Here is a 26213-nt window from a genome sequence, read left to right as displayed (position 1 = left end):
TGTGGAAAGTTCTTGCGTGTCAAATTTAACAAACCATTTACTGCTAATTTGATGTAATTTTGCTCACATGGATAATTGAATGTTAATCAGATGATGTCATTACGCTGCTGTGCCGTCAGCCAATCGCTGCATTGCTGATCATGATTTCGAGGATCGATAGATCTGTCCTTCATAACACACGCAGCGATCTCAGATCAGTTCGTCCAGACATTCTAATCTGATTCGCGAACTTGTTTGAAGAACCAAATTAGCGAGAGATCAGTTATCAAGATTAAAAGATCCAGGATCTGCCAAATAATCTTAGATCATTTAAGCGAGGTACGAAGAACGGAACCCTGGATTAAGTAAAAGACAAATAAGAGATGAATTACAAAAAAGATGTACACAAATTGGATATATAGACTGAATCATTACAAAGTGTCACTTTTATTTAATATAAAATTTTGGAGTTTGAAGTGTTAAGTTTCTGTTTATGCATTTTTTAGGCCATCAATTTGATTTAGATCATAAACTGACTAGATCATAAACTGGCTAGATCATAAACTGAGTATGACTGAGTTATTTATGAGTTTGTTTATTTATTTATTTTGTTTAATTATTCATTGATTTATTCCCCTCCAGTGAACATCATCTTAATGGCCGATGCCATATTTGCATTTCAAGCCATCATTGGCTGATTTATTGATTCATCCAAATTGTCCCTAGTCTACAGGCTGTATTGACAAATTACACTCACCGACCACTTTATTAGGGATACCTGTCTAACTGCTCGTTAAAGCAAATTTCTAATCAGACAATCACATTGCAGCAACTCGAGGCATTTAGATATGTAGACATGGTCAAGACAATCTGCTCAAGTTCAAACTAAGCATCAGAATGGGAAAGAAAGGTGATTTAAGTTACTTTAAATGTGGCATAGTTTCTGGTGCCAGACGGGCTGGCCTGAGTATTTCAGAAACTAGATTTTCACACAACCATATCAAGAGAGTGGCAGTTCTGTGGGTGCAAATGCCTTGTTGATGCCAGAGGTCAGAAGAGAATTGCCTGTCTGTTTCAAGCTTATAGAAAGGCAACAGTAACTCAAATAACCACTCGTTACAACCGAAGTATGCAGAAGAGCATCTCTGAACGCACAGCACGTCAAACCTTGAAGACCACACCGGGTGCCACTCCTGTCAACTAAGAACAGGAAACTGAGGTTACAATTCGCACAAACTCGCCAAAATTGGACAATAGAAGATTGGGAAAAAATCTTTTCCAATGATGAGTCTGATGAGTCTCGATTTGTGCTGTGACATTCGGATGGTAGGATCAGAATTGGCGCCAACAACATGAAAGCATGGATCCATCCTGCCTTATCAACGCTTTAGGCTGGTGGCAATTGCGTAATGTTATGATCTCAATAAGGACCAAAATCTCTGAGGAATATTTCCAGCACCTTGTTGAATCTATGCCACGAAGGATTAAGGCAGTTCTGAAAGCATTAGGGGGTCAACCCGGTACTAGTAAGGTGTACCTTATAAAGTGGCTGGTGAGTGTGTAATTTGTGGGATGGCCTTGAAGCTTCATTGGGGAAAATTGGTTAATACCGATGTCATATTTTGGCTAAAAATTACAGTTTCACTATAAAAACTCTATTTTTTGAAAGTGAACATGTAGGATTAGGACATTTATGTATGTACATTTATTGTTAATGATCACAAACAACTGGCAGCGCGGTGGCGCAATGGGTAGCTCAATCGCCTCACAGCAAGAAGGTAGCTGGTTCTTGCCCAGGCTGGCTCAGTTTGCATGTTTGCATGTTCTCCCCATGTTCGCATGGGTTTCCTCCAGGTGCTCCTGTTTCCCCCACAGTCTAAAGACATGTGGTACAGGTGAATTGGGTAGTAGTGTATAGTAATAATAATAATAATAATACTTTTTATTTTTAGGCGCCTTTCAAAGCACTCAAGGACACCTTACAGCAGCAGATCACAAGCACATGATAAAATTAGAAGCAGTAAAAATGACAATCAGTATAAAATTACACCAGCAAATCATTAAAAGCTATCCTAAACAAAAACGTTTTTATCTGAGATTTAAAATTGTAAAGAGAGGCAAATGTGCAAAGGCAGGGAATTCCATAACTTTGGTGCTGTACAACTAAAAGCCCTGCCACCAAATGACTTCATCTTAAAGTGTGGGACAGATAACAGTTCAGCAGAAGATGATGTCAGTGAGCGTGAAGGAGTGTTACAATGAAGAAGATCAGAAAGATAGTGGGGGGCCAGGTTATGAAGAGCTTTGTATGTTAAGAGGAGGATTTTGTATTGTATATGATAGTGAACAGGAAGCCAGTGCAGGTAAAAGAGAATTGGAGTAATGTGATCAGAAGTACGCGAGCAGGTAACTATCCTAGCCGCTGAATTCTGAATCAACTGTAGTCCATGAAGTTGTTTATCAGGAATGCCAGAGAGAAGCGAGTTACAGTAATCAATCCATATGTAATAGCAATAGTAGTGTATGTAAGTGTGTGCAAGAGTGGATGGGTGTTTCCCAGTATTAGGTTGTGGCTGGAAGGGCATCCGCTGTGTAAAACATGTCCTGGATAAGTTGGCAGTTCATTCAGCTTTGGCGACCCCAGATTAATAAAGGGACTAAGCCAAAAAATGAACGAATGAATGAATGAATGAATGAATGAATGAATGAATGAATGAATGAATGAATGAATAAATTAATGAAGGAAGGAATGAGTGGATGACAAACAACAACTGAAGTCATACCTTGTCATTATAAATCAGGGGTCACCAACCCTGTTCCTGGAGAGCTACCTTCCTGCACATTTCAGTTGCAACCCTGATCAAACACACCTGTTTGTAATTATCAAGTGCTGCTTTAGGTACTATTAATTGGTTCAGGTGTGTTTGATCAGGGTTAGGACTGAATTCTGCAGGAAGGTAGCTCTTCAGGAACAGGGTTGGTGACCCCTGTTATAAATGGACCTCTAAAAAATCATTTGTATATTTTGCCTGAGAACTTTTATTTATATTTTCCTGTCAGGTAATTTCATGAAACTTTTCTGGAAAACAAGTTTATTTGTTTTACATTTGAATTACTGACCCCAAATAAGTGAAAAGCTGAATATTTATGTATTTTATGTGTGTTTATTTATGAAGATGCTGCTATTTGAATGATGTTACTATTTATTTTAACTTACTAGTTAAATATTTTTATAAAAAGACAAAAAAAGTATGTTTTATCCATCAAGCAATCTAAAATAAAATCTAAGCATTTGTTTTTACCAAATCATCCTGCTCCCTTCATAAACTTCACAAGTTAATTAAGTTAACAATGGCCGATTTATTTTCAGCAAACATCTGCTTTAATCCCTGTCTCAGTCTTTTCCAGCTCCAAAAATAAATATATTTAGCATGATGAACTGTTTTTCTCTAAAGGGCGGGAGCTCACGGGGGCCGAAAAGCCTGCTGCAGATGAGACTGACATTGATGCAGAGGAGCTTCCCCTCCCCGACAGCACAATGGACGAGTTCAGCCGCGGAGTCACTGACCTGGATGCGGCCAAGAAAGACGAAGACGTCAGCAAGGACAAAAAGGTATCCAGCTGCAGCTCGCTTGCCCACTTAATTATTCGATCAATAATTTACCACAGTCTTCTACAATACCTATCTCTCAAAGTAGCTTGCTAAAGTGTTGTGTATTAGCAGTTACTAGCATCCCTTGCACCGAATCTTCCAATTAACCCTAGTAATCGAGGGAAGGTTATTCAGCGCATATTCATTGTTTTTCGCAGATTAGGTTTGTTTTATGCTCAAGGCTGCATTCAGCCTGTGGTCCAAATGCAGCTATAAACCCATTAGCATAATCTTGTAGTGTGAAAACCGCTGTGCTGCAAAGGATTATGTAATGATAGTGTGACCCTGACTAGCTGAGACATTCTTCAAGACAATCATTATGGTAATGACAGTTTAGTGTTAAAGAGAGAAACGTAACAAACAAGGTACTGGAGGATTGCTGCATCGGGATCGTCTCCATTGATGTGTTTCACCATCTGGATCATTGAAATGACAAGCAGTCTAATAGAGTTGAGGATTTGAGGGAGTCTAAAAATAGCACTCGTCACATTGAATGCAGGCTCTCTGTTGGCCATATTGGCTATTTGTTGTACCTCGCCGTAGCTGTTTATCTTTTTGCTCAGGCATAATTTTGTGGGAGTTTTTTTTACATCAGTGTCTGTGGCGGTTGGAGTCATGTCTGAGGCTGATAAGACACTCTTCTCCTCAGGAAATTACAATGTCAGAAATGTTTGGGTTGTCTCAGATGATCGCTCCATGATTTATAAGCCAGACCGAAAGTTTTACTTACTGTGCAAGAGAAAGCTCCCACGCCATCCACCAAAGAGGTGCACTGTGTTCTGATTTTAAGATGGTTTCAAATAGTTTGGCACAAGTAGGAATGTTATCCAATGAGGTTTTGGGGTTGGCTAGGCTGTGAGGATCAGGGTGGTTAATAAATTATTTTGAATATTTGAGCATGACTTTAAAAGGGATAGTTCACCCAAAACTGAACATTTATTATTTACTTGCCCTCAAGTGGTTCCAAACCTTTTTGAGTTTCGTTATTCAGTTGAAATCTGAAAACCTGTAACCATTGACTTTCATAATAGAAAAAAAACAATACTATGGAAGTCAATGGTTCTAGGTTTCCAGCTTTTAAATAATGAGTGTAAAAGAAATTTAATGACTGTTTTAAATAATGGTTTCATTGTTGGTTTACAAATAAAAAAAAAAACAAACAAACGTAATCCTGTTGCATTACTACACTTCGTTTTGGTTTTATTGGAAAAAAAAAACAAAACAAAAAAACAAGAAAATATGTTAAATGAGAATCTTAAAAGAATTATAGATTTTTTTATAGTATATGTATTAATTCCGATACTTTTAACATAAACCAACAAATCTACCATTTGGTTGAGGCTGATACTTTAGAAATGATGGGATGTGTTGAAAAAAATGCATTGAATGTGTTAACTACCGCCATTAGGAGTTAAGAAATGTGATCCAAACATTTTTTTTCTTGGTGGGAAAGTTAAAGGGTGATTTTTTTTTTCTTTCTTTCTTTCTTTCTTTCTTTCTTTCTTTCTTTCTTAAATGTTTTATTTTATATTGATCTAGAAAAGACATTTTGATATCATTAATGAACTAAAATGGAACATTATGTAAGAATCAGCTCTTTGGTTTAAATCATGTTTAAACTTTGGGGATTCGAATCAAAGATTCGAACATGATTCACATAGAATTATTTAAAGCTTACACTTAACTTTAGTATTTGTCCAGCAAATAGAACGTTTAGTGTAAAGCAATTCTGTATTATATTATTACGTGGCCAACAATAACAATATAAAAACAGTATCTAATTATTTAATGAGCAAGGTAGCAGTATCTGAAGCTGAGGCATTAACTTATAAAGCACACAACACACCAACACGGATCTTAAAACGAAACAAAAGTTTATTGCTACTCTATAACACAAAGTACTAATCTACGTAAAACAAACAAACGCACATACATACACACACGCACAAGCAGTTTGAGGAGAGTTTTGACTGAGTGGATTTAACTTCTAGCCTTTGCTAAGTTCTTAGCATTGCAACCTGAGAGAAACCATAAAAGCAGAGAATTTCGCTATTCTTTACTACTTAAACATAATTCACACCAGATTCAGCAATGGATAGAAACCTTGTTTGTGCTACTTGCGTTCTGATGGAATATTGGTTTCATCGACTGGTCCAAAGGGAAATCCCGGCGAAGCTGATTGGTCAGCGTAGCAACTTCAGTGACGTGATGGAATTCCCTTGTCGGTGAAGAGGGGTTTCCTTAGTCGGTTGCTAGGGATACGGATGTTGGACGAGGCGGCGTTTGAAGTCCTTCCTGGGTTCCTGTAGTTATGACGGAGTTTCAGAGTTCTGAGATATTGACCCGATGGCTTGTTGTTGATGCGGTTGCACAAGCAGATCGGGGGTCGAGCCGGCAGCAAGTGAAGGTCGCGGTCTGCTCCGTGATGTAACGAGGCTTCCGGCGAGGCGATGTAACGGCCACAGCACGAGAAGAGCGACGTCCGGGCAGCGACGGCGGTGACGACTGGCAAAGATGACCGGCAAAAGACGACGATGAAATTCCTTTGTTCAAAGTTTTATAGGCTTTGGTAGAGGCTGGATCTACACAATGCTTGTCCAATCAGATAAGGTGCGGGGTGGAGTCACACCCCAATTCTGCCCTCTAGAAGGCCGGGTTGACAAATTGTGTCGGTGCTGCTTTGATAGCATAGTTGTTAAAATAAAGTCTCATAACATGGACACCTTTCATAATATGGTTTCTTCATATAAACCAATGCATTTGAAACTTTCCTAGCTTTCAATCAATACCAAACATGAAGTATGTCATAAACATTCTGTAGATTTCATTTGTCACTGAGGGCTATTACTCAAGAACTATCTATAACAGTTTTGTTAAACACATGGAACATGTACACACAAAAACCTACAGAAACATAAAGCAAACATACATTACTCAAATAAACACAGTTTTACTGTATGTCCATTAAACTTTGGAAGCGTTTCTGATCGCTTCTGTGTCTGCCTGAGAATGTGTATTCCTTGCAGACGCCAAAGGACAAGCGAACCAAAAGGTACTTCTCAAAAACCGGTTTGGTGAGTTTTTGATTGTAGAGCCTCTTATTGTTTTAGGGTGTAAAGTTAATTAACACGCAACTGTGATGTTGACTGGCTAGGTATCCTGTGGATTTGCCTTTTGCTGGGTGCCTGTGGATTGCTTTGAAAATGAAATCAATCTCAGACTCGTAGGCACCAACCAATCTTTTAAGGATAACATGGTCTGTGGCTTGTTCGGTTCTGGAACGATCCGTTGACTCACTACAATTAATTATTACATTTACTTCATTATACTTCATTTCATTTTCATATACAGTATTAATTCATTCATTTTCTTTTCTTTTTTACGTCCCTTTATTAATCAGGGGTTGCCACAGCAGAATGTACCGACAACTTATCCAGCTTATGTTTTACGCAGTGGGTGCCCTTTCAGCTGCAACCCATCTCTGGGAAACATCCATACACACTCATTCACACTCATACACTACGAACAATTTAGCCTACCCAAGTCACCTATACCGCATGTCTTTGGACTATTTTGGAAACCGGAGCACCCGGAGAAATCCCATGCAAACGCAGGAAAAACAGAAACACCAACTGACCCAGCCGAGGCTCGAACCAGCGACCTTCTTCCCATGTTGCCTTTATTATATTAAATACCATATATTCAAATTTTACACTGAAATATACCATCTAAATAGCTTGAAATGGTGCATTGTGTTGTGTATTCATTTCAGTTAAATAGCAAAAAATGCTACAATTAATGCATATCTGCCCATTATGGGATCAAAATCCACTTTAGATCACTAAAAATAGTTAGTTATTGCAAGAGGCGGAAGATGATTTAAAGTGTGTTTTGAGCAAACTAACTTGTTCTTGCTTTAGTGTTTTATGTTGTGCAAGATTAATGCCAAATGGAGAAACCATAGAGATACGAAGTGTTGCAGAAGTTAGAAATACATTCTCTGCTTGCAGGGCATCAGTTACACCTGGCAGCAAAGCAAGTTAACGCATAAAGTTTTACCAGTTCATACATGATTCATAATGGCTCACTTACCTGACGTAGCACAATTGTGCAAGCGAAACATGCTGGTGTTTTCAAGAACCATTACCTATAGAACCTATTTCAAACAGACTTGAGAAAAAGTGCTAGTGCGGAAGCTCCCTTATAATGCAATATTGTATATGTAATGTGTCTTTTCCTCTTGGCCTTGGGCTTAATTGTATTTGAAAATTAGACCATTGTGGTTTAGTTTCCTTAATATTATTCATTAGTTTTTATTAGCATTCATTCATTCAGTTTATTTTTCAGCTTAGTCCCTTTATTAATTAGAGGTCGCCACAGTGGAATGAACCGCCACCTTATACAGCATATGTTTTATTCAGTGGATGCCAGTGATGGGTTGCAGCTGGAAACATTCATACACTCTCAATCACACACAAACACTACGGACAATTTAGCCTGCCCAATTCACCTGTAGCGCATGCTGGGATTGTGGGGGAAACTTGAGCACCTGAAGGAAAACCACGCGAACACGGGGAGAACATGCAAACTCCACACAAAATTTTCCAACTGACCCAGGCAAGTGCTATTTATCGACACTATTTATTAGCAAATAAGTTATATTAATTAGTCTTTTAATATATCATCTAATGATTCTAGTTCTAAATACGCTTGGTATTTGGTGTACAAACTATTATTACATTGAATTACATTTCAGCAGGTGTCCCTGCGAATCATGATGCAGATTAACGATAGCTTTTTGCTCAGATAAAATAAAATGAAACCATTTATCTGCCATAAAAAAGTCATCTGCCAGAATTGTAATATTTTACAATGCATTTGACTACCTTGAATTTACGAGATCGGGAGTGAAATATACTATATGAGACCCACTGAAAAAAAATATATAGACAAAAGACTTTTATTGTAGAATATATTATAATATGGATTCATAACATTGATGACTTTGTTTATCAGCCATATTGTAAAAAGTTGTCCAGAAATTTGAAGTGACTGCTTATATACTGCTTCATTTTACTGGATATTTATCAAAGGTGTAGATTACTTGTTGAATGAAACCCACTGATATTTAATATTCTTTCATTGAGTCTTTGACAGCTTGAATGCAGTACTTTACTGCAGGTTCATGAATAGGACAATTTGTGAATGCCAGTAAATTCACTTTCCAAACACCAACTGTGACAACATAACAGAATATAGTCTTTTAAATATCTGTTGCTTTTTAAAAGAAGTGTCATTTTACAAGTGAATCATACACATGTGCATTTGGCACTTCTAGAAAAGCTATTTAAATTTCCAGTTTCCGCAAATGTCTTCATACATAAAGCCTTTGAGAGCAGGCTGTCACACTCCTACATAAACAGATCATTTCAGATTCCTGTACACTGCAGATACTCATGCCTTCCTCGAGGACTTGTGTAGCGGATATGGACTGTCTGTGTAGGAGTTCATGCTGTTTTTAGGGCTGGTACAAGTGTCAAAACTGTTCAGCAAGCCTACAGTCAGTTGTTCTGGTGAAGCGTTGAGATTCTTTGTGTCGTCTGGTGACTGCACTGTATGTGCCTGTTCTGTCTTCCAGTATAAACATGAGCCTTTAGCTAATTATTAAGGTAAACAATGTTTTCAAAACATTTGAATGAGTGTGCTGTCCTTAATGCTTTCCTTTGAAATAGTACAGAACCTCAGGATCCAGAAAAACAAAGCAAGCAGAAATGAGCAAGCAAACTCCCAATAAGGGCTGCGTAATTAATCAGAAAAAGATCACAATCTCGATTCGACCCACGACACAATCTTACTATATTTTCAAAGTCAGGAGAGAAGCAATAAGTCGCACAAGTCTTCACATTGTTTTATACACATTGCTCATGCAACGTGGACACCACTAAATGGTGTTGAAAGAGTCACATACTGTATTTATAAGGTATAATTCTTGTGTAATAATGTGTTTGCGACAGCAAAATCACTTGAGCTGACCTTGAGCTGTTTTTTTTTATTTTTAATCTCTGTGAGGATCCGCGCACCTTAGAATGATGTCTACTTTATTGAACAGAGCCTGCATAGGCTGTCAATAATAACGTTGTAAATAACATTCAGTTTGTCGCACAGAGTGATCGTTTGGAAGTCGCACGGAAAGTATGATGTGCATGTATGTTTTTTTTTTATTGTTTTTTTTCAAGTGACGTCAGCCATGACATGAGTCACTCAGCAGTAAAAGTGAAACGAAAAGTGCACACATAATTTAAATGGTCATACAAAATTTTAGAGTTATGATTATGACAAGCATTTGATATGTTTTTTTTTTTTCTTTCATAGCAAACACAAAGTGTTGTGCATGAGAATAAGCGTGTAACAGTATCAACTACTCTAGCCTATAATGTTGAATCTGATGAGGGCATCTGAAAATGATAAATGTCTCATTTCACCAGTAAAAAAAATGGTCTAATATAGTTGTCAATGACAGACGGTAAGCATACTGTCACAATGTCTCCAACATAATTATTCAACTTCAGAATTATGAATAGTTGCATTCCGATGTCATCACTTTACTGTGAGTTAACAAACAGGACAGATTTAAAGTTTATTCAAGTCCCCCATTCCACGTCTAGACAAAATTTAGCATTTAAACCAACAGTAGACATAAACATAGGCCTAATATTATTATTGTTGTTTTACCATATATGTTTGAGAATAACAATAATAATAGCCAACTGATATTACCCTTTTTTACATCTACAGAATCTTGAGAAAATTGTTTATTCATTCATTCATTCATATTCTTTTCGGCTTAGTCCCTTTGTTAATCTGGGGTCACCACAGCAGAATGAACCGCCAACTTATCCAGCATATGTTTTTCGCAGCGGATGCCCTTCCAGCTGCAACCCATCACTGGCAAACATCCATACACTCTCATTCACAGACATACACTACGGACAATTTAGCTTATCCAATTCACCTTTACCACATGTTTTTGGACAGTTTTGGAAACCAGAGCACCCGGAGCAAACACCAACTGACCCAGCCGATGCTCGAATCAGTGTTCTTATTGCTGTGAGGCGATTGTGCTACCCACTGCGCCACCGTGCTGCCCTAGATTACAAATAAACTAACATTTTTCCACTAATTATTCTTTTTATCATATTACTGTATTTTTAAATGTTTTTTTTTTCATTGCACAAATCTATTTATTTTCATAACTTTAAATATTTTAAACTTTAAATATAGAATAACTAGTTTATGTGACATCAAAACAACATTTTTATAGGTTCATTTTTGCTGTGTTTTTGTCTGGGTTAATTTAATATGCAAATTAGAACAAATTACAATGTTTGTTGTGTTTCCTTTCCTGCAGGCAGTTAATTAGAACAACAAGTCTTTGTTTCACCCCAACATATTGTTTATAGGACATTTCCAGATGCTGTCTAATAAAAAGAGAATTTCTAGAGTTTCTACAGCTGTTTATATGGCATTGCTTTCTGAGCTTTGGTAATGAATGCCCAAGAGATTCTTAGTGTGCACAAGTAGTTGCATCCCACTTTATATGAGACCACAGTGTGCTTTTGGAGGATTGCTGGACAAAACGGTTGCTGAATAACTAATGAAAGCAATTAGTGGCCCTCTTCTGCAATTCTGATCTTTACCCAGTGTCAGAAACTCTGTGGCAGCCAAGCACTGTGGGAATTTCACATTTCAAATACAGAGAAATGAGGCGGCTGTGCAGCTCTGATCTTATCTTCTATCTGTCCAGCAAACAGCCAGGCTCCTGCCAGGATTTTTTTTCCCTTTTAGTTACAGAACACATACATTTCCTGAATTCAAGAAAGATAACTCAAAAACCAGCCAGACCCCAGAGGAGGTGGACATCACAGACTGAATTTGTGTGCGTATGCACTACAAGATTTTCAAAAATGTTTTGCAAAGAAAACAATTTTTTCTCACCAAGACTGCTTTTATTTGATCAAAAATGCATTAAACCTCTAAAGGTGTGAAATATTAGTGCACTTTAAAATAACTCTTTTCTTCCTGAATCTAGTTTAAGATTTATTCCTGTCAATTTTCTGCATCATTACTCCAATCTTAAGTGTCAAATGAACCTTCAGAAATCATTCTAATGTGATGATCTGCTGCTCAGGAGACATTTATTTTCTGCTGGGCTGTTCATTTTTTAATAAATCACATTTTTTCAACTTTCTATTCTTCCTTGAAGCTTAAATAGTAAAATGTGTCACAGTTTCCGCAATGCTATGAAGCAGGAAAAAGGTGTACCCATTGGTACCCAATTATTAATAATGATTCTTATTATCATCGATATTTAATGATAATAAAACAGCAAATTAGAATATTATGATGATTTCTGAAAGATCATGTGTCACTGGTGACTTTAGTAATGATATTAAAGAATGTAAAACCACGTTCAAGAAAAAAAAAAGTTGTTTAATACTGTAATATGTCACAATTTCACAGTTTCAGTGTATTTTCGATCATAGAAATATAGCCTTGGTGAGCAAAACATACTTTTTTAAAAGCATCTTAAACATCTTGCTGATCCCAAACTTGAAAAAAGACCAGGGGCCTCATGTATCAACGCTGCTTACGCACAAAAACTTTGCTCACACCAGATTTCACGCTAACGTTTACATTTACTAACGATGAAATGAACGTGATAATGTGCGTTGGTCCACGCCAACTTTATGTCTGGCGTATGTTCATTTCTTGTGTGTGTCTGTTTTATTTCCTTTGTCGACTCCTAAAGGCAGTTGTGTTAATTGCACACTACAAAGTATCTTTTAGCCGTGTAATGGCAGCTGTCTGAGACAGGTTCATCTGCATGTCTTGCAGGTATATAAGGTTTCCATACCATGCAGTTGACCAGCCAAACATTAAAGCGCAATTTGCCACAGTCGCCGGTTTGCCGAATGTAATCGGAGCTATCGACTGCACGCACATTGCTATAAAGGTGCCACCTAAGAGACGAATTTGTATACGTGAATCAGAAACATTTCCATTCAATAATATGCAAATAATAAATGATGCACAGACTTATTAATGACTCCTACTTGTCTTCCTCGTGATGAAGAGTAGCCAAAATCTGATATGTAGCTGTGAAAATAAGAAAAACTTCATCAGACGCTGGATTCGAACCGAGTTCATGCTCAAATGTGTCAAAACATGTTGCCATGCGTTTTACGAGCGACGACACTCACGCTGTTAAAGATACCATAAAATTTTACAGCTTTACATCGCGCTATTTCTTTTTTAAACCACTCAGTGCAATGTTCAGACCCCACTGTGTTAACCGCATCAGCTAAACTCTCTCGCTCTATTTTTTTTATTTTTTTGTTCTTTTTTTATTAATCCTGGAGAACAAACTTGCAAATAACACAGTTTGTTTCCGGTCTACCTCCGAAAGCAGCACCTCAAAAACACATTCTTTTCAAAGTTTCTCTTTTTGTTTGCTTTAGCTATTGCTTTTTCGTTGTTTTTTGCCAAAGTATAGTAATTAGCATATTCATACGGGGGAGGGGCAGGGATTTGCGCTCGTGCACATGGCAGGGAGGGGATTTGCGTTCGTGCTCATGCGCTCACTTTCACGTTCATTCAGATGTACAAAGAGAATGGGTGTTATTTTGCTTGCGCAGTGTTTCATAGATCTGAATTTTTAACTGTGTACGCACATTTACAGCTTTTTGCGTACGCAATATTTTAGTATGATTTCAACGCAAGTCTTTGTATATGAGGCCTCAAGATTGTAGCTGACTTTTTTTCTCCCCATTTTGGAGAAATGGTGTCTTTCCAGATCAGACTGTTACATGTGAAAAGCATTTGAAGCAAGGATTTTTTCAGGGGGGTGATGGTACAGAAGCGAGCTCTCAAGAGCCCTCAGGCCTCAAATGCTAGATGGGACCCAAAAGCCAGAATGGGTTTTCAAAGCAATGTCAGTTTCTCTGGATAATTCATGATTAAATGAGTTCAGCCTTTTGGCCTAATGCTCAATTTCAGAAAATCCTCCCCTGCGCATTGCTGTTTGCACCAGCCTGGTGTGGTGAAACTCTTTAGAGGTGCCAGAGGGCTGTTTTGTGTGCTTCATGGGATTTTAAAGATTTGTGGTTTTGATTTTAGTCTTGGATTACCGTTCGATTTCATTTAACAATGTAATTAAAATATTTGCTTTTTTTAATGGTTCAGATTTTTTAGTCTCTCTTTATCAGTCTGGCTCAGTTATGTGTGATTAGCACAAATTGTGTTGGTGTGTGTCGGTTTTAGATTGTTGTTTTGTGTTTATTAATCCCCCCCCCCCTTTTTTTTTTACTATTCTTATTCAGTTAACTGAATAATAAAAAATGTATTTCTGAATGATTGATTGATTGATTGATTGATTGATTGATTGATTGATTGATTGATTGATTGATTGATTGATCGATAGACATCCTTTTTATTTACAATCTCCTCACTGCTGCTAGCCACCGCACTTATTTTCACGTTTGTTGTTATTCTGACATGAAGTGACAAGTGCATGCACATGGATTCCTTGACCATGTAATTATGGGTTTTAACCACTGCGGTTCGAACTGTAGTTCTGCCGAGTGACTAAAAAGCTATCAGCATGATGGTAAAAAACAGTACATTTCTAGTCAAGCCATTCTTCTGCAATCTCATACCAAAAATGGAAATAAGGGCAGTATTAATAGCTATAAATGTGGGAGAGCGTTGATATTATGTGATTGTATTGTATTGCAATATGGAACAATTAAGTGTTGATGTTAATTCAAAAATAAATCACAGATACTTGAAAACGAGATGATTTAATGACAATAATTCTCTATGGGTACAACTGAATAAATTACAAAATGAGTGTATAAAATGATAAAATATAAACTGATAAAACATATGATATAAATTGTACCCAGCTTAAATGTAAAATCAAAGTTACCTGAGGTAGAAGGGAAGACAAAGGGGGAGGGAGAGAGACAAGGAGAGCTGGCCCAGAAGTTATCCTTATTGCAGAGGAGTCAAAAAAGATGGAAAAAGAAGAGCAGAGCAGGAAAAGACAGAGACGGAAAAGAGAGGGCAGGAAAAGACACAGAGCAGAGTTTTACACCTATTTTGTATCTTTCTTGACCATGTGACTAAAGCCCAAATTGGTGAGACATTCAAACTGACCAATCAACATGTGACCACATCATAAAACCCCCAAAGTCCACACAACAGGCTCTGATCTTATCAGTTTCTGCCTTTGGAGTCAGCATGGACCTTCTTGAGTCAAAAAGACATGTTTTGTCATATAAACAAATGCATATGATAATTTAGCCTCTTACAACCATATACAATGGACTTTGCACTCATGCTCCCCTGGCTTGTCCCATAATCAAGCGTTTTCTCAGAGGATGACAAATGAACAATTCATTGTTGCAGTTCTGATGCGTTTATAGAGAGAAGTAAAAGCCGTTGCAGTGTTTGGGTGCGGTAGTTATGTGTCTGAGGTAATTAGTCTGCTGTTTTAACTGAAATGTGTATATTTCATACAACTTGTGAAGCACATTGATTAGTTCTACCTACATGAATTGCCAAGCCCTCGCAGTATTCGGAAAAGTTCAGATGCTTTCAACTCTGCGCGGCTGGAAAATGCACATGGTTCATGTGCACGCAACTTACTTAACATGTGCGTGTCGCTCCCATATGTGCGTCGTGTAAGTTGTGCGCCTCCATTGGAAATTACAGACGTACACCATAAGCTTATTGCCACTGCTTTCAAGGCGCGTGCTAAGCAGTCACATTTTAATAAAACTATAGTGTTTTATACTGAAACTACATACCAAATATTTTTTATCAATATTGACAATGGTGTTCTGTCAATAATTATTAAAACCGATTTTATCGCCTAGCCCTAATTTTACATATTAATTTTGTTTTGACAAATTCATGGCAGCCAGTCTTCCTCTCTCTTCACATTCAACAAAAATAGCTTTTAAAGTAATCTGTTTTGTTGTGGTGCAGTTTCCATACATCGTGTTCAGTCTGCATTAATTACATTCATTAATTAACATCCGTTTTCTTAATTTTTTTTTTTGTCCCTGCAAGCAAAATCATTTCATTGTAGTAGAGAGGAAGCATAAAACAATACTCTAGCACTGCAGAGGCTCTTGAAACACAAAGCTTTTTTCATTTTAGCTTGGTTGTATCACCTTGATGTTTGCCTTGCATGATCTTTGCAGCGATCAGCTCTTCTTGCATAGAAAAGTTCGATTCTTTGTAGTCTACTGAGTGTTCCGTGCAACACAAATATTATTGACTAATATGCACTCTGCAGAATAGCTGAGCAGTTTACTTGTAAAATGTTGATATTTCATCTAGTGTCCTAGCATACCAATGAATTACAATGTCACGGATGAATCACAAAAGGTTGTTTTTCTTTTGAACCTTTACCAAAGAATGAAATTGAAAAGCAGAGATGGACAGATAAACACTTTGTTACAGGCATTTTAGTATTTATGCAGGCTTTGCACTTTCTACACCAAAGATGACATCAAATCATTCGAGCCGTATAACAATAGATGCCTAAAAATGGCGAACTGCGAATGGATATCAACACAGTAACTTCTGCTGTGCTCAGATGTGTAGACTAAATCCTGATAAGGCTTTGGCATTTCGCTCTCTGTGATCTTTCAGACATTATAACAAAGCCTTTTTGTCTTTGTAAAATCATTCAGGCGTAAATTTAGATCACATTTTGAGAGGATGCGCCATAATTCAATGCATGATTAGTTCATTCACTTCCATCCAAATGTTAATGTGTGACAGTGGCATTTAACATTAGTTTGAATGCGTGGAAGACAATAAAAGTCAACAGCTTTATGTTGATGCTTAATCATCTTTAGTGTTCATTAGTTAGCTGTTTAACGGCTCAGACCTTTTTGATTCTCCTTCACACGGTGTCTGACAAGCGTTAACAGCTCTGGGTAGTTAATGGTGGTGTACAAGGTGCCACCAAAGTGAAAAGGGATTTTTTTTTTACTTACCGTAAAAGCTGATATTTGAGATTGTTTGATGTTTCTGGTTATTGTACTACATCAATCCTGGAATGACAATGGAGAAAATCCACATGGTCTGTGTTTTAATAGAGACACTGGTTTTGTCTGATCGTTTTGAAGCTGTATTGTTGTCTAGGGTGTGCCGTTGCCCTCAGGCAACTTTCAGTGTCATAACTCTAACAGTGCTCACTGTTTTCTCATCATTTTTTCCAGACACTGTTGTTTGAAATCCGTCATGTTAGGGAGTAAGGTAACAGTGTTCACTTACATGCTCAGCGTTTTCGTTTTTAAGATCTTTGAGCGATGTATTTCAGTCCCCAATGCCATGTTCCTGTCCTCAGGGCTGCTTGACTTTGAAAACCTCAGGGGCCGCAAAGCCCTTAAGAACCTTTTTAGCTTGAAAAGCCCTTCAGCTTGATGTTTCGTATTCATGAAGCCAGTAGACGACATGTGGATGGCGGTAGGACGCTTTTAAGCAGCTTTATTCATGAACTTGAGATATCAAAATTCCCTTGATCTGTTGACATATAAGAGGTCTTTGTACTATAAAAAAAATCCTGTAACTTTCAGAGCTCAAAACATTCTCTCTAATCTAAAAAAAGCTTATATTGAAGACTGTCAGCTAAAACGACAGGTTGTGGAATGTGCAATTTAATTATGTAATAGTAAAACTCCGCCTCTACAGAATAATGCTTCTACACCTGCTTCAACAGACTGCATTTTTAGCTCCGTCCATTTATTTACTTATGAAGTAGCTAATAAAACAAGTCGCATATCTACACAAACGCTAGAAAACACTTTAAAGACAACAAAAGACATTATGAAAAGGAGGATGAACCTTATTTTTAATGAGTAGGATATTTACTAGAGCATTAACATTCAAGTTTTTCATCAGCTATGTCTATATGTTCAAACAGGACGCTCAGATGATGGGGATCAAAACAGTAAAGGAAATAGCCTACAACTTTTTTTTTTAATTCCAATAAGTCTTGATAATCTTATAAGTTAACCTCAAAGAACAGTACAAGATTTTGTTTTCAGTCAATAACCCTCATTATTTATTTATTTATTATATTATAATTTGGTTGCTTTCATTGGTCAATTAGATATTTATTATCATAGAAATTAACTAATAAAGTGGCTGGTTTGTGTTTGTATCCCATTTGAATCACTCGTCTGCAACAGTCTGCAATTTTTTAGTCTTTGGTTTGGTTTAATTTAGTTTTAGGTTTGGTTTAGTTTAGTTTAGTTGTAGTTTAGTCTAGTTTTGGTTTTTATTTAGTTAAGTTTATTTTAGTTTAGTTTGCTTTGCTTTGCTTTGGTTTAGTTGAGTTTAGTTTAGATTAGATTAGATTAGTTTAATTTAGTTTAGTTTCAGTTAAGTTTTGATTTTATTTAGTTTTGTTCTATACTAAACAGAAATAGAGCTATTCAAACTGTTGTACATGCCACACATGTATTATTTTACAACCATATAAAAATAAAAGAGAAAAAGAGATGCTTATTTCTGTGTTGTTGTCAATATTGTGAATAATGGCAGGTCCCAGCGAATGACAGAGAAAGACACAATCATTTTATTCTAACATATTGTAGTTAGTATAATAAATTGTTTAAACATGATAATTCTAAAATCAGGGCTACTCTATTAATATGGGGGGATGGGGGGTCATAGTCATGATAATTCTGGCCAATATTGTAATCAGGATTATTTAAAATAATCATGAATGGGCCATTCGGCCAAAATTCACTACAAATGTCACAATTCTAAATAGCAGCAAAATCCTCACCATTTGCGTGAAAAATGTTTTATGATTTGATGATGAGCCTTATTTGTCACAACACCGTTACATGAAGCAAAATTTGAAGAAGACAGGTCAGTCAAGTGGTAGCATAGAAAAGTACTGATTAAATTGGGCTTTTGCCGAGGGACAAATGAGAACAGCTGAAAAGGGGGAGGGATATGATGTAATAGTCATTTTATCCTAATCATTGCTGTGTGTGTGTGTGTGTGTGTGTGTGCGCGTGCGTGCGTGCGTGCGTGCGTGCGTGCGTGCGTGCGTGCGTGCGTGTTTTGTTCGAATAAGTTTGAAAAATTGCACATCTCTAGCTAAATTAAGTATGTATTTCCAGAAATAGACAGCATGTGCCATTCTACATATTTTATTTATAATATAAAAACGTTTTTGCGTTTACCATTGAAAGTAACTTTTGCAAATTTCAAACATGTTTACATTTCATACAGTACTTCTCAATGCCATTACTAAAAGCTTCTTGTCTACACATCCAAAAAGTACAAAAACTAATTTGTGTGTACCATTACTATATACATTCTGTCTATTCCATCTATACATCTCTAACAGAGTCAAGGATGTCTCAGAAAAGGAAAAAAAAGAGTCAATAAACAGGATTCAGCAATCTGCCTAGAAGAAAGCCCTGAGCGGAAAAGAAATGAGGGCATTTGTGTGGCTGCTAGCAAATCTCAGTCAGTCCAGCCGTGAGCCAAACGCTGCTCTTTCACCCTCAGTGCCTCAGTTCTGTCCACAAGTGTTTAACCAACACCTCACATATACACATCCCTCAACATATTGCACAGGACAGCCAATATGTCTAGACTACAGACATGAGTTACAACATTTCGCTCCCAAGCTTGTTGTATTTCACATGCTGCTCAGTGTGTTGTTTCATGTCTGACTGGAATATCAAACATGCAAAAAAAATCCTGATTTACATTCACCCCTTTAAGTTTGGTTCTTGCATAATGAATACACAGCACTCCTGCATTGTTTTGCCAATTATCAAAAAGACCAGCATAGTAATGGTGTGCTTGAGAAAGGCTTGCATTGTAATACTCAGCATATTTTCTTTTTTTTTCATGCCAGATATGCTGATGTTCTCAGGCAGTGCTGGATTAGTTTGTTTCATCTAATCTGCTTTTAAATGCATTGCTTTCAAGTACGAAACATGCATCGCAGACCATCAGAGACCTCAGCACTTTTTTATCTTATTTTTGTGTGCTAGAAAAGAAGTTGTTTTTTTTATGCTTGGAAGGATACGTGTAGGAATCAAGATTCATCCGAGTTGATGCTCAGGATGACAGTCAGCTTATCTGCTTTGTGCAGTCGATACACACTTTGAAACGAACTTTCCTGTGATGTGTTTTGACTAGTGGGCGTTTTAATAATCTTATCCTCAGATGAACCTCCTAATATGTATTTTTTGGCTATCGGATACATATTCATTGCTAATGAAACATCCCTACATCCTTCCCCGTTAATTAGTAGCAACATTAAAAAGTGAGCCATCAATTCAACATTTATATTTCCAAAGAGTTATGTTTGGTTCTTAGTCTCTCTTTTTATGTGCATCTGATTGACAGGTTAACCTCTTTAACTGTTTATTTGCTATTGCATGTTTAAAACAATGATGTCCTATATATGATCTAATATTTGTTATAAAAAGATTCAAACCAAATATTTTCTCTAACATTTGTTCAAAATATTCAGAAATTAATTCAAATTTAATATAAAGTGAAGTGGTATCACTTGTGGCCTAGTGGCCTTTGCTGGTACAGCAGCTCACAGAAACCTGTTTTTTGTAATATAAGTTTAACATTTGCAATAAAAATCTTTAGCTTGAAGCAGTGTCTTGATTTGATCTGGATTGGGTGTGGTAAATCAAATTTTAATAAAGTAACATTTTTATAAAATAAAAAATTTGAAGAGTTCAGATGCAAAAGCTGTTAATTGCCACTTCCACCAAAGATGGGCTAATGACATTAAGTGAATGCTTTTGGCACGTAGTACAAGTTTAACAAATATTTTGCTTCAAATCATCCAAATCCCAGCATCAGCACATTCAGAAACAACAGTTGGTTTGCAAAAGCCTCTAAACGCCAGCAAAAGCTGCTATTTTCTGAGAACCAATCAGAAGGTGCGAATCAAATCATTTGTTTTCAATGTAACGGCTCGCTGATATGCCGGCTTTTATGAAGAGACTATTTTATTCCGCTTCCGAATGTCAGTGAATGGCAAATGAAAATGTCCATACCACAAAACTCTGTGCATTATAAAACATACTGAACAGTCGAGAGTGTAGCATGCATTCATAACGTATTTTTGTTGTTTTGATGTTTTGCAATGTTTTTACACTACTTAATTTTAATCTAACAAGCTTATAGTTTAAAATGTCTGCAATGTTTACATTGCTTTATTTACATTACATCTAAATCCCAAATATCAGAAATGACCACAGATTGTTAAGATTTAATTAATGTCAGTTTAAAGGTTGTTGATTAATGCTCTTACTTGACAGATTTTATTCATTCATTTTCCTTCTGCTTAGTCTCTGGTTTATCAGAGTAACCCTGATACACAGCAGAATGAACCACCACTTACTTGACAGATTTATGTATTTTTATTTTTATGTAGTTTGTGTAATGTGTTTTTTTGTTTAGTAATTTAAAGTTTAGTGATTTTATTAGTAATCAAATAATTAAACTGTCCTGTCACAATACTGTAGGCGGATTTTAAAAGTTTTTGCAAAAAACCCAAAAGTGGATTTAGCTGGTTTTGGCGCAAAAGAAAATCTACCTTTTTAAAAAGCAAAGAATTGTCTAAAGTGACATTTTTGAAAAAAGTTATTTTATTTACTAGCTAATAAATAACCTATTCATTATCTATAAAATGAAACTTCTGAACCTAATCAGAGGAGCCTGATAGAAAATGCTCATTTACAAAAATAAGAGGTCTGATGGATTTGGAGGGTTTTGCATCTGAAGTTTTCATTTGTACTTTATTACAATAAACTTAAACAGTTAACCATAGCCTACATAAATGAAGAGTTAATCTCCTATTAAAGCAATGGTATTGTAAAGGATGCTATTTAAAACATATTAGCAAAATTAACTATAAGCAAAAGAAAGCAGGCGAAAAACATTCCATGTCCGATAATGAAAGGATGATGTTAACATTAGGCCCATTAATGTGTACATTAGGCCCAGTAATAATCGTTTCAAAGAATGGTTAAAGTAAAAGCAGCAACCACTGCTGCTTACAAAACAATCTGGAGCTTTTAAAAGCAGCAGGACTGTGGGTGCACGAACATAATTTTTTTCCCTGTCGGTTACAAAGAGAACCAATTGCACCAGTTGTGTTGTCTGACACAGTTGCTTAATGCAAGAAAAAAGGACTGTGCATGCTTTTAGAAAACTTGGTTTATATAACCTTTATAAAGAGTGTTAGTGAGCAAAGCTAAAGAAAACTTTAAAACCCCAAACTAATATTGAATCTGTGGCAAAGTCTACACTTGTGGGCTGAAATGTCTAGGTAGAAAGTTGTTGTCCAGAGGTAGCTGTAAATTTGGAAAAATCTTCATGCAGGTTGTCAGAAGTCTGGCAGTACTACACAAAGCCTGAATGACATTGTGTACAAATCTTTAAAAAGCCAAGAGTTTCTTACATGGAGTTTTGTATACTGTACTTGCCCTCAATGCACAACCCATGTGAACTTTCCTGAAAAACTTGGGAAAAAAAAAAACATCACAACAGTAAAAAAAAAAAAAAGATTCACATGGGAACAGAAGAGATATAATTAGAGCAAAGGCTCCCCTAGCTCTAGACGATCCAAGTCAACTGCTGTGGCATTTCAGAAAATAAGACCTTTATGTAAGCTGTAGCACCTATATTATTATACAGTAAGGTTATTTAATAATCATTCTCTTTTATTAAATTCTCAGCAGATGCTGTAAAATAATGAAATATAATAAGGTAATATGTTCTAATAATAGCTGTGTACACTATGAATCGCAATATTATTTCATCACTGAAAGACTCTGCTTCTTAAGCACAAAGTATACCTTTATTTACAGATTTTTGTACAAACACAGCCTTTCAAAATGAAGTCCAAATGTGGGCATGCACACACACACACACACACACACACACACACACACACACACACACACACACACGTGTATTAAAAAAAGATCCATCTCTGTCCAGCATATGCACTTTTTTTATCCAAAAGTTCTGATTGAAAACAATATTTGTTATCTAATTTAAATTAGAGTTGCAGATATATTTGAATCACTCCTTCATGGGCATTTGTTGTTTTCATCCTCTTTCCTTTTCTGACTGCAAACCTGTGGCCATTCTTGATGCCTTGTGTAAAATGCAAACATGTAGAAACTTGGCAGTTTCATAAAGTTCTGGTTACTAAATATGCACAATTTAATATGTGACTAAGCCATAAGGCCAAAACATTTGTTTTTCTTTTCGTCTGTTTTTCATTTAATAAATTATTAAGTGCTGACCTTCTTCGGTATTTGTCATTTAAAGAAATTTGCTTACAGCAAAAAACTTCTCTGGAAGAGAGTGGTGATTTATATTTTATCACACATGTGTTTTTGTAATGCCATTTGTTTTCTGTTAAACTTGAGACAAACTTGACAAAATGACAGTTAAAATCATTTCATTATTTTGTTGCGTGAAATCTAATCAAATGGAAGCATTGGTTACTCAACGTTTACTTGTTTCAAACTTGTTTCATGAGTTTCTCTCTTCTGTTAAACACAAAGGAAGATTTTTTTGAAAAATGTAACCATTGACGGTATCAGTATCTGTTTTTCCTACTATGGGAGTCAAGGGTTAGATAATGTTTCTTTTTTTCTAATATATTTTTTTGCGTTTAAAAGAATAAAGAAAATCATAAATGTTTGAATGCACTTGAGGAAGTAAACTGAGTACATTTTCATTCTTGCATAAACTGTCCCTTTAAAATGAATCTATTCACTGATTCAAATAAACTGGTCTTATAGCAAGTCTCCAGTTGATTGAAATGATCTGTTCAAAGCAAGTATCCACTATGCAGTTAACGATTCACTCATTCAAATGATTTTTTCCAAGCGAGTCCCCAGTTAGAACACTCACCACTTCAAATAATCTGAAAAGAGTGAGTCTTCAGTTAAAAATTCAGTGATTCAAATTGTTAAAGAGCCCCTATTTTGCATTATTCATTCATTCATTTATTTTCTTTTTAGCTTAGTCCATTTATTAATCAGGGGTCACTACAGCGGAATGAACCGCCAAATTATTTAGCATATGTTTTACGCAACGGATGCCCTACAAGCTGCAACTCATCACTGGGAAAAACACTTATTCACACTACGAAGAATTTAGCTTACCCAATTCGCCTAAAGCGCATGTCTTTGGACTGAATGCTACCCCCTGCACCACCACATTGCCCATTTTGCATTTTAAAGGTCATATTTTGGTTTTGGGGGTCTCCAACAACAGGCTGATAGGCATGCAAGGTCAAAAACACATCAATGTCTTATAATATGCCAATTATTTTACCTAATTATCCCAACAACGCCCAAATGATTCGTTCAGCGTCTCATGTGTTCCCAAACCCCTCCTTAGTGTAAAGCTAATCTGCTCTGATTGGTCCAATGACCCAGTCTGTTGTGATTGGTTGACTGGGTTTAGCACATAACAGAGAGAAATGCCCATTATGAAGTAGCACACAGAGTGTGTGATAGCCCAATGCAGGAATGCAATAAAGCAGTGTAGTTAAACACCAGTATATTACTCTAATCTTAAATCTAACCCCAATTAAAAACAGCGACACACATTCAGAATTAATCCACGCAGTGGCAAAAATTTGACTATTTTGAAAATTGACCGCACCAAGTGTGGTAGGAATAGCTGATGTTGGCCATAGCAAAGGCAAGCGGCACAGGATTGCGAGTTCAGAAATGCATTTAAATCAGTAAAGGAAAAAGCACGCAACACTTTTCCAATGTGGTTTTGGATGCAATATATGAAAAATATATGAAAATATATGAAAAATATATATAACTCTCAGGTTAATACAGACTTAACCTGAGAGACACAGTTCGTGCACTAATCTATAATATATATGTGATTATGAGCCATGCGGAGCGATTTCAAGTTACAACACACAATTAATAATTTTGCAAACTACACAAAACGAGGCAACAATTTTAATCACACTTACATGTTATGATCCAGAGGAAGAAGAAACTGGTCCATATACTGTAATGCTGTGTTCACACCAGACGCGGTACGCATGGATAAATCCCGCTATTCACGTGTAGACAAATGAATATTTTGAGTCTACTTGCTTCTTTCATGTGTCAAATCAGAGTCATTCGCGCATAAAATTCACTTCACAATAGACGTGGATTCACATTATGGGTTGGGCTTCTGTCTGCCCTGTGACTCTAGCTACTTGAAAAACAGTGTTGATTCGTTTTGGAGCCATGCCTGAGTCCACTATATCCATTCTGAGGTGCACCAAGCTCTGTGAGCTCATTAACTCTTCCAGAAACTATAACTGGATGATGGAGGCTTTCAGCGGTGCTTCAGACTGAGCCAAGCCCAATTTGATAAACTGTTGTCCAGTGTCGGCAGTAGGATTTCCACCACGCCGTTTTATTCCACCTCATTTGCGTGTATCGCGCTGCAGGATTTCTATACCCGTCTTTGCATTGACTTACTATGTAAACCACTCACGCTTGACACTCCTTCCACGTCTGGTGTGAATGCAGCATAACAGTTACTGACAAAGTCCATGTCAAAGTGTGACAAAGTCTCATACATAATAGTCTCTGCTGCTCTTTACTTTAATAGCAAATGGCCAACAAATCCCATGTTGTAGCATAGGTTTCAAAAATCTGACAAATGACAGGAGCGAACACAGCACACGGTTGACTATACTGTGGGATTGTTGTGAAAATGAACTTTATTCCCCGTAGCCAAATCTCCATCTGTCAGTGATCACATGTCATGATCAGTCCTGTGATCACCCACGCTTCGCTAGTGTCTGAAGGCAAAGTCGTGTTCACATTTCATATTTGGTGATTAGCACATCATATTTGGTGATGTATCGTATTGACGTTGATGTGTTTAAGCAAAAGATCTGAAGCCAACTTAATTCATTTATTCGACTCTGAGTCAACTATTTCGTTAAAGAATCAATAGTTTTAAACACGGTGCACCTTTAGATTTAAACCGGATATAAGCTGGATGTTTTTATTCACTTAGTGCTGTGTTACACTGCATGCAAGGTCATTTTCAAAAACCTATAATAGGGGCTCATTAAGTTAGACTGTATCTTTACTTAAAAAGTCACTGGATCTGGGGGTAGTTGTGGTGGTAGTAGTAGTTCAGTGTACAATATGTTTTGATGATATATGACAAGCTTTTCAAAAAATTAAATGTATTCTTTTTGTAATAAATTAGTACATCAAAAATCTTCTGGAATTTAACGCAAGTAAAATTAAGAGGGAGTAGTTTTCACGGAAGTAACATTTTATTGGCCTATCTGTACTTTTCACTCAACTTCTTGATTTCTGTACTTCATCCACCTCTGCAGAGGAAACATGTGCTGCAGTTTTAGCTCAGTCCCCTGTGAAACGGTCTCTAGAGAGTCAAGTTTGTGGAGCATGACAGACAGTTCCACTAAGTCCTTATTTGA

General features: G+C 36.6%; 1 protein-coding gene across 6 annotated transcripts in view; it reads left to right on the top strand.

Moving 5' to 3' along the window:
• Window positions 1–26213, top strand: part of nos1apa (nitric oxide synthase 1 (neuronal) adaptor protein a) — a 220310-nt gene that overhangs the window by 130898 nt on the left and 63199 nt on the right. For all 6 annotated transcript variants that reach the window (XR_015493885.2, XR_015493886.1, XM_087257590.1 and 3 more), the window contains one exon: window positions 3435–3592. Coding sequence is in view for 4 of the 6 variants with exons in the window: in XM_087257590.1 (XP_087113716.1) it covers window positions 3435–3592 (158 nt within the window). In the remaining 2 variants the exon portion in view is untranslated. The remainder of the gene's footprint in view (window positions 1–3434; window positions 3593–26213) is intronic.

Source organism: Danio rerio, chromosome 6 (genome assembly GCF_052040795.2).
Source record: "Danio rerio strain M-AB ecotype USA chromosome 6, GRCz13ab, whole genome shotgun sequence".
Taxonomy (NCBI): domain Eukaryota; kingdom Metazoa; phylum Chordata; class Actinopteri; order Cypriniformes; family Danionidae; genus Danio; species Danio rerio.
The sequence above is the reverse complement of the archived record's forward strand: the minus strand, read 5'-3'. Positions and strand labels throughout refer to the sequence as shown.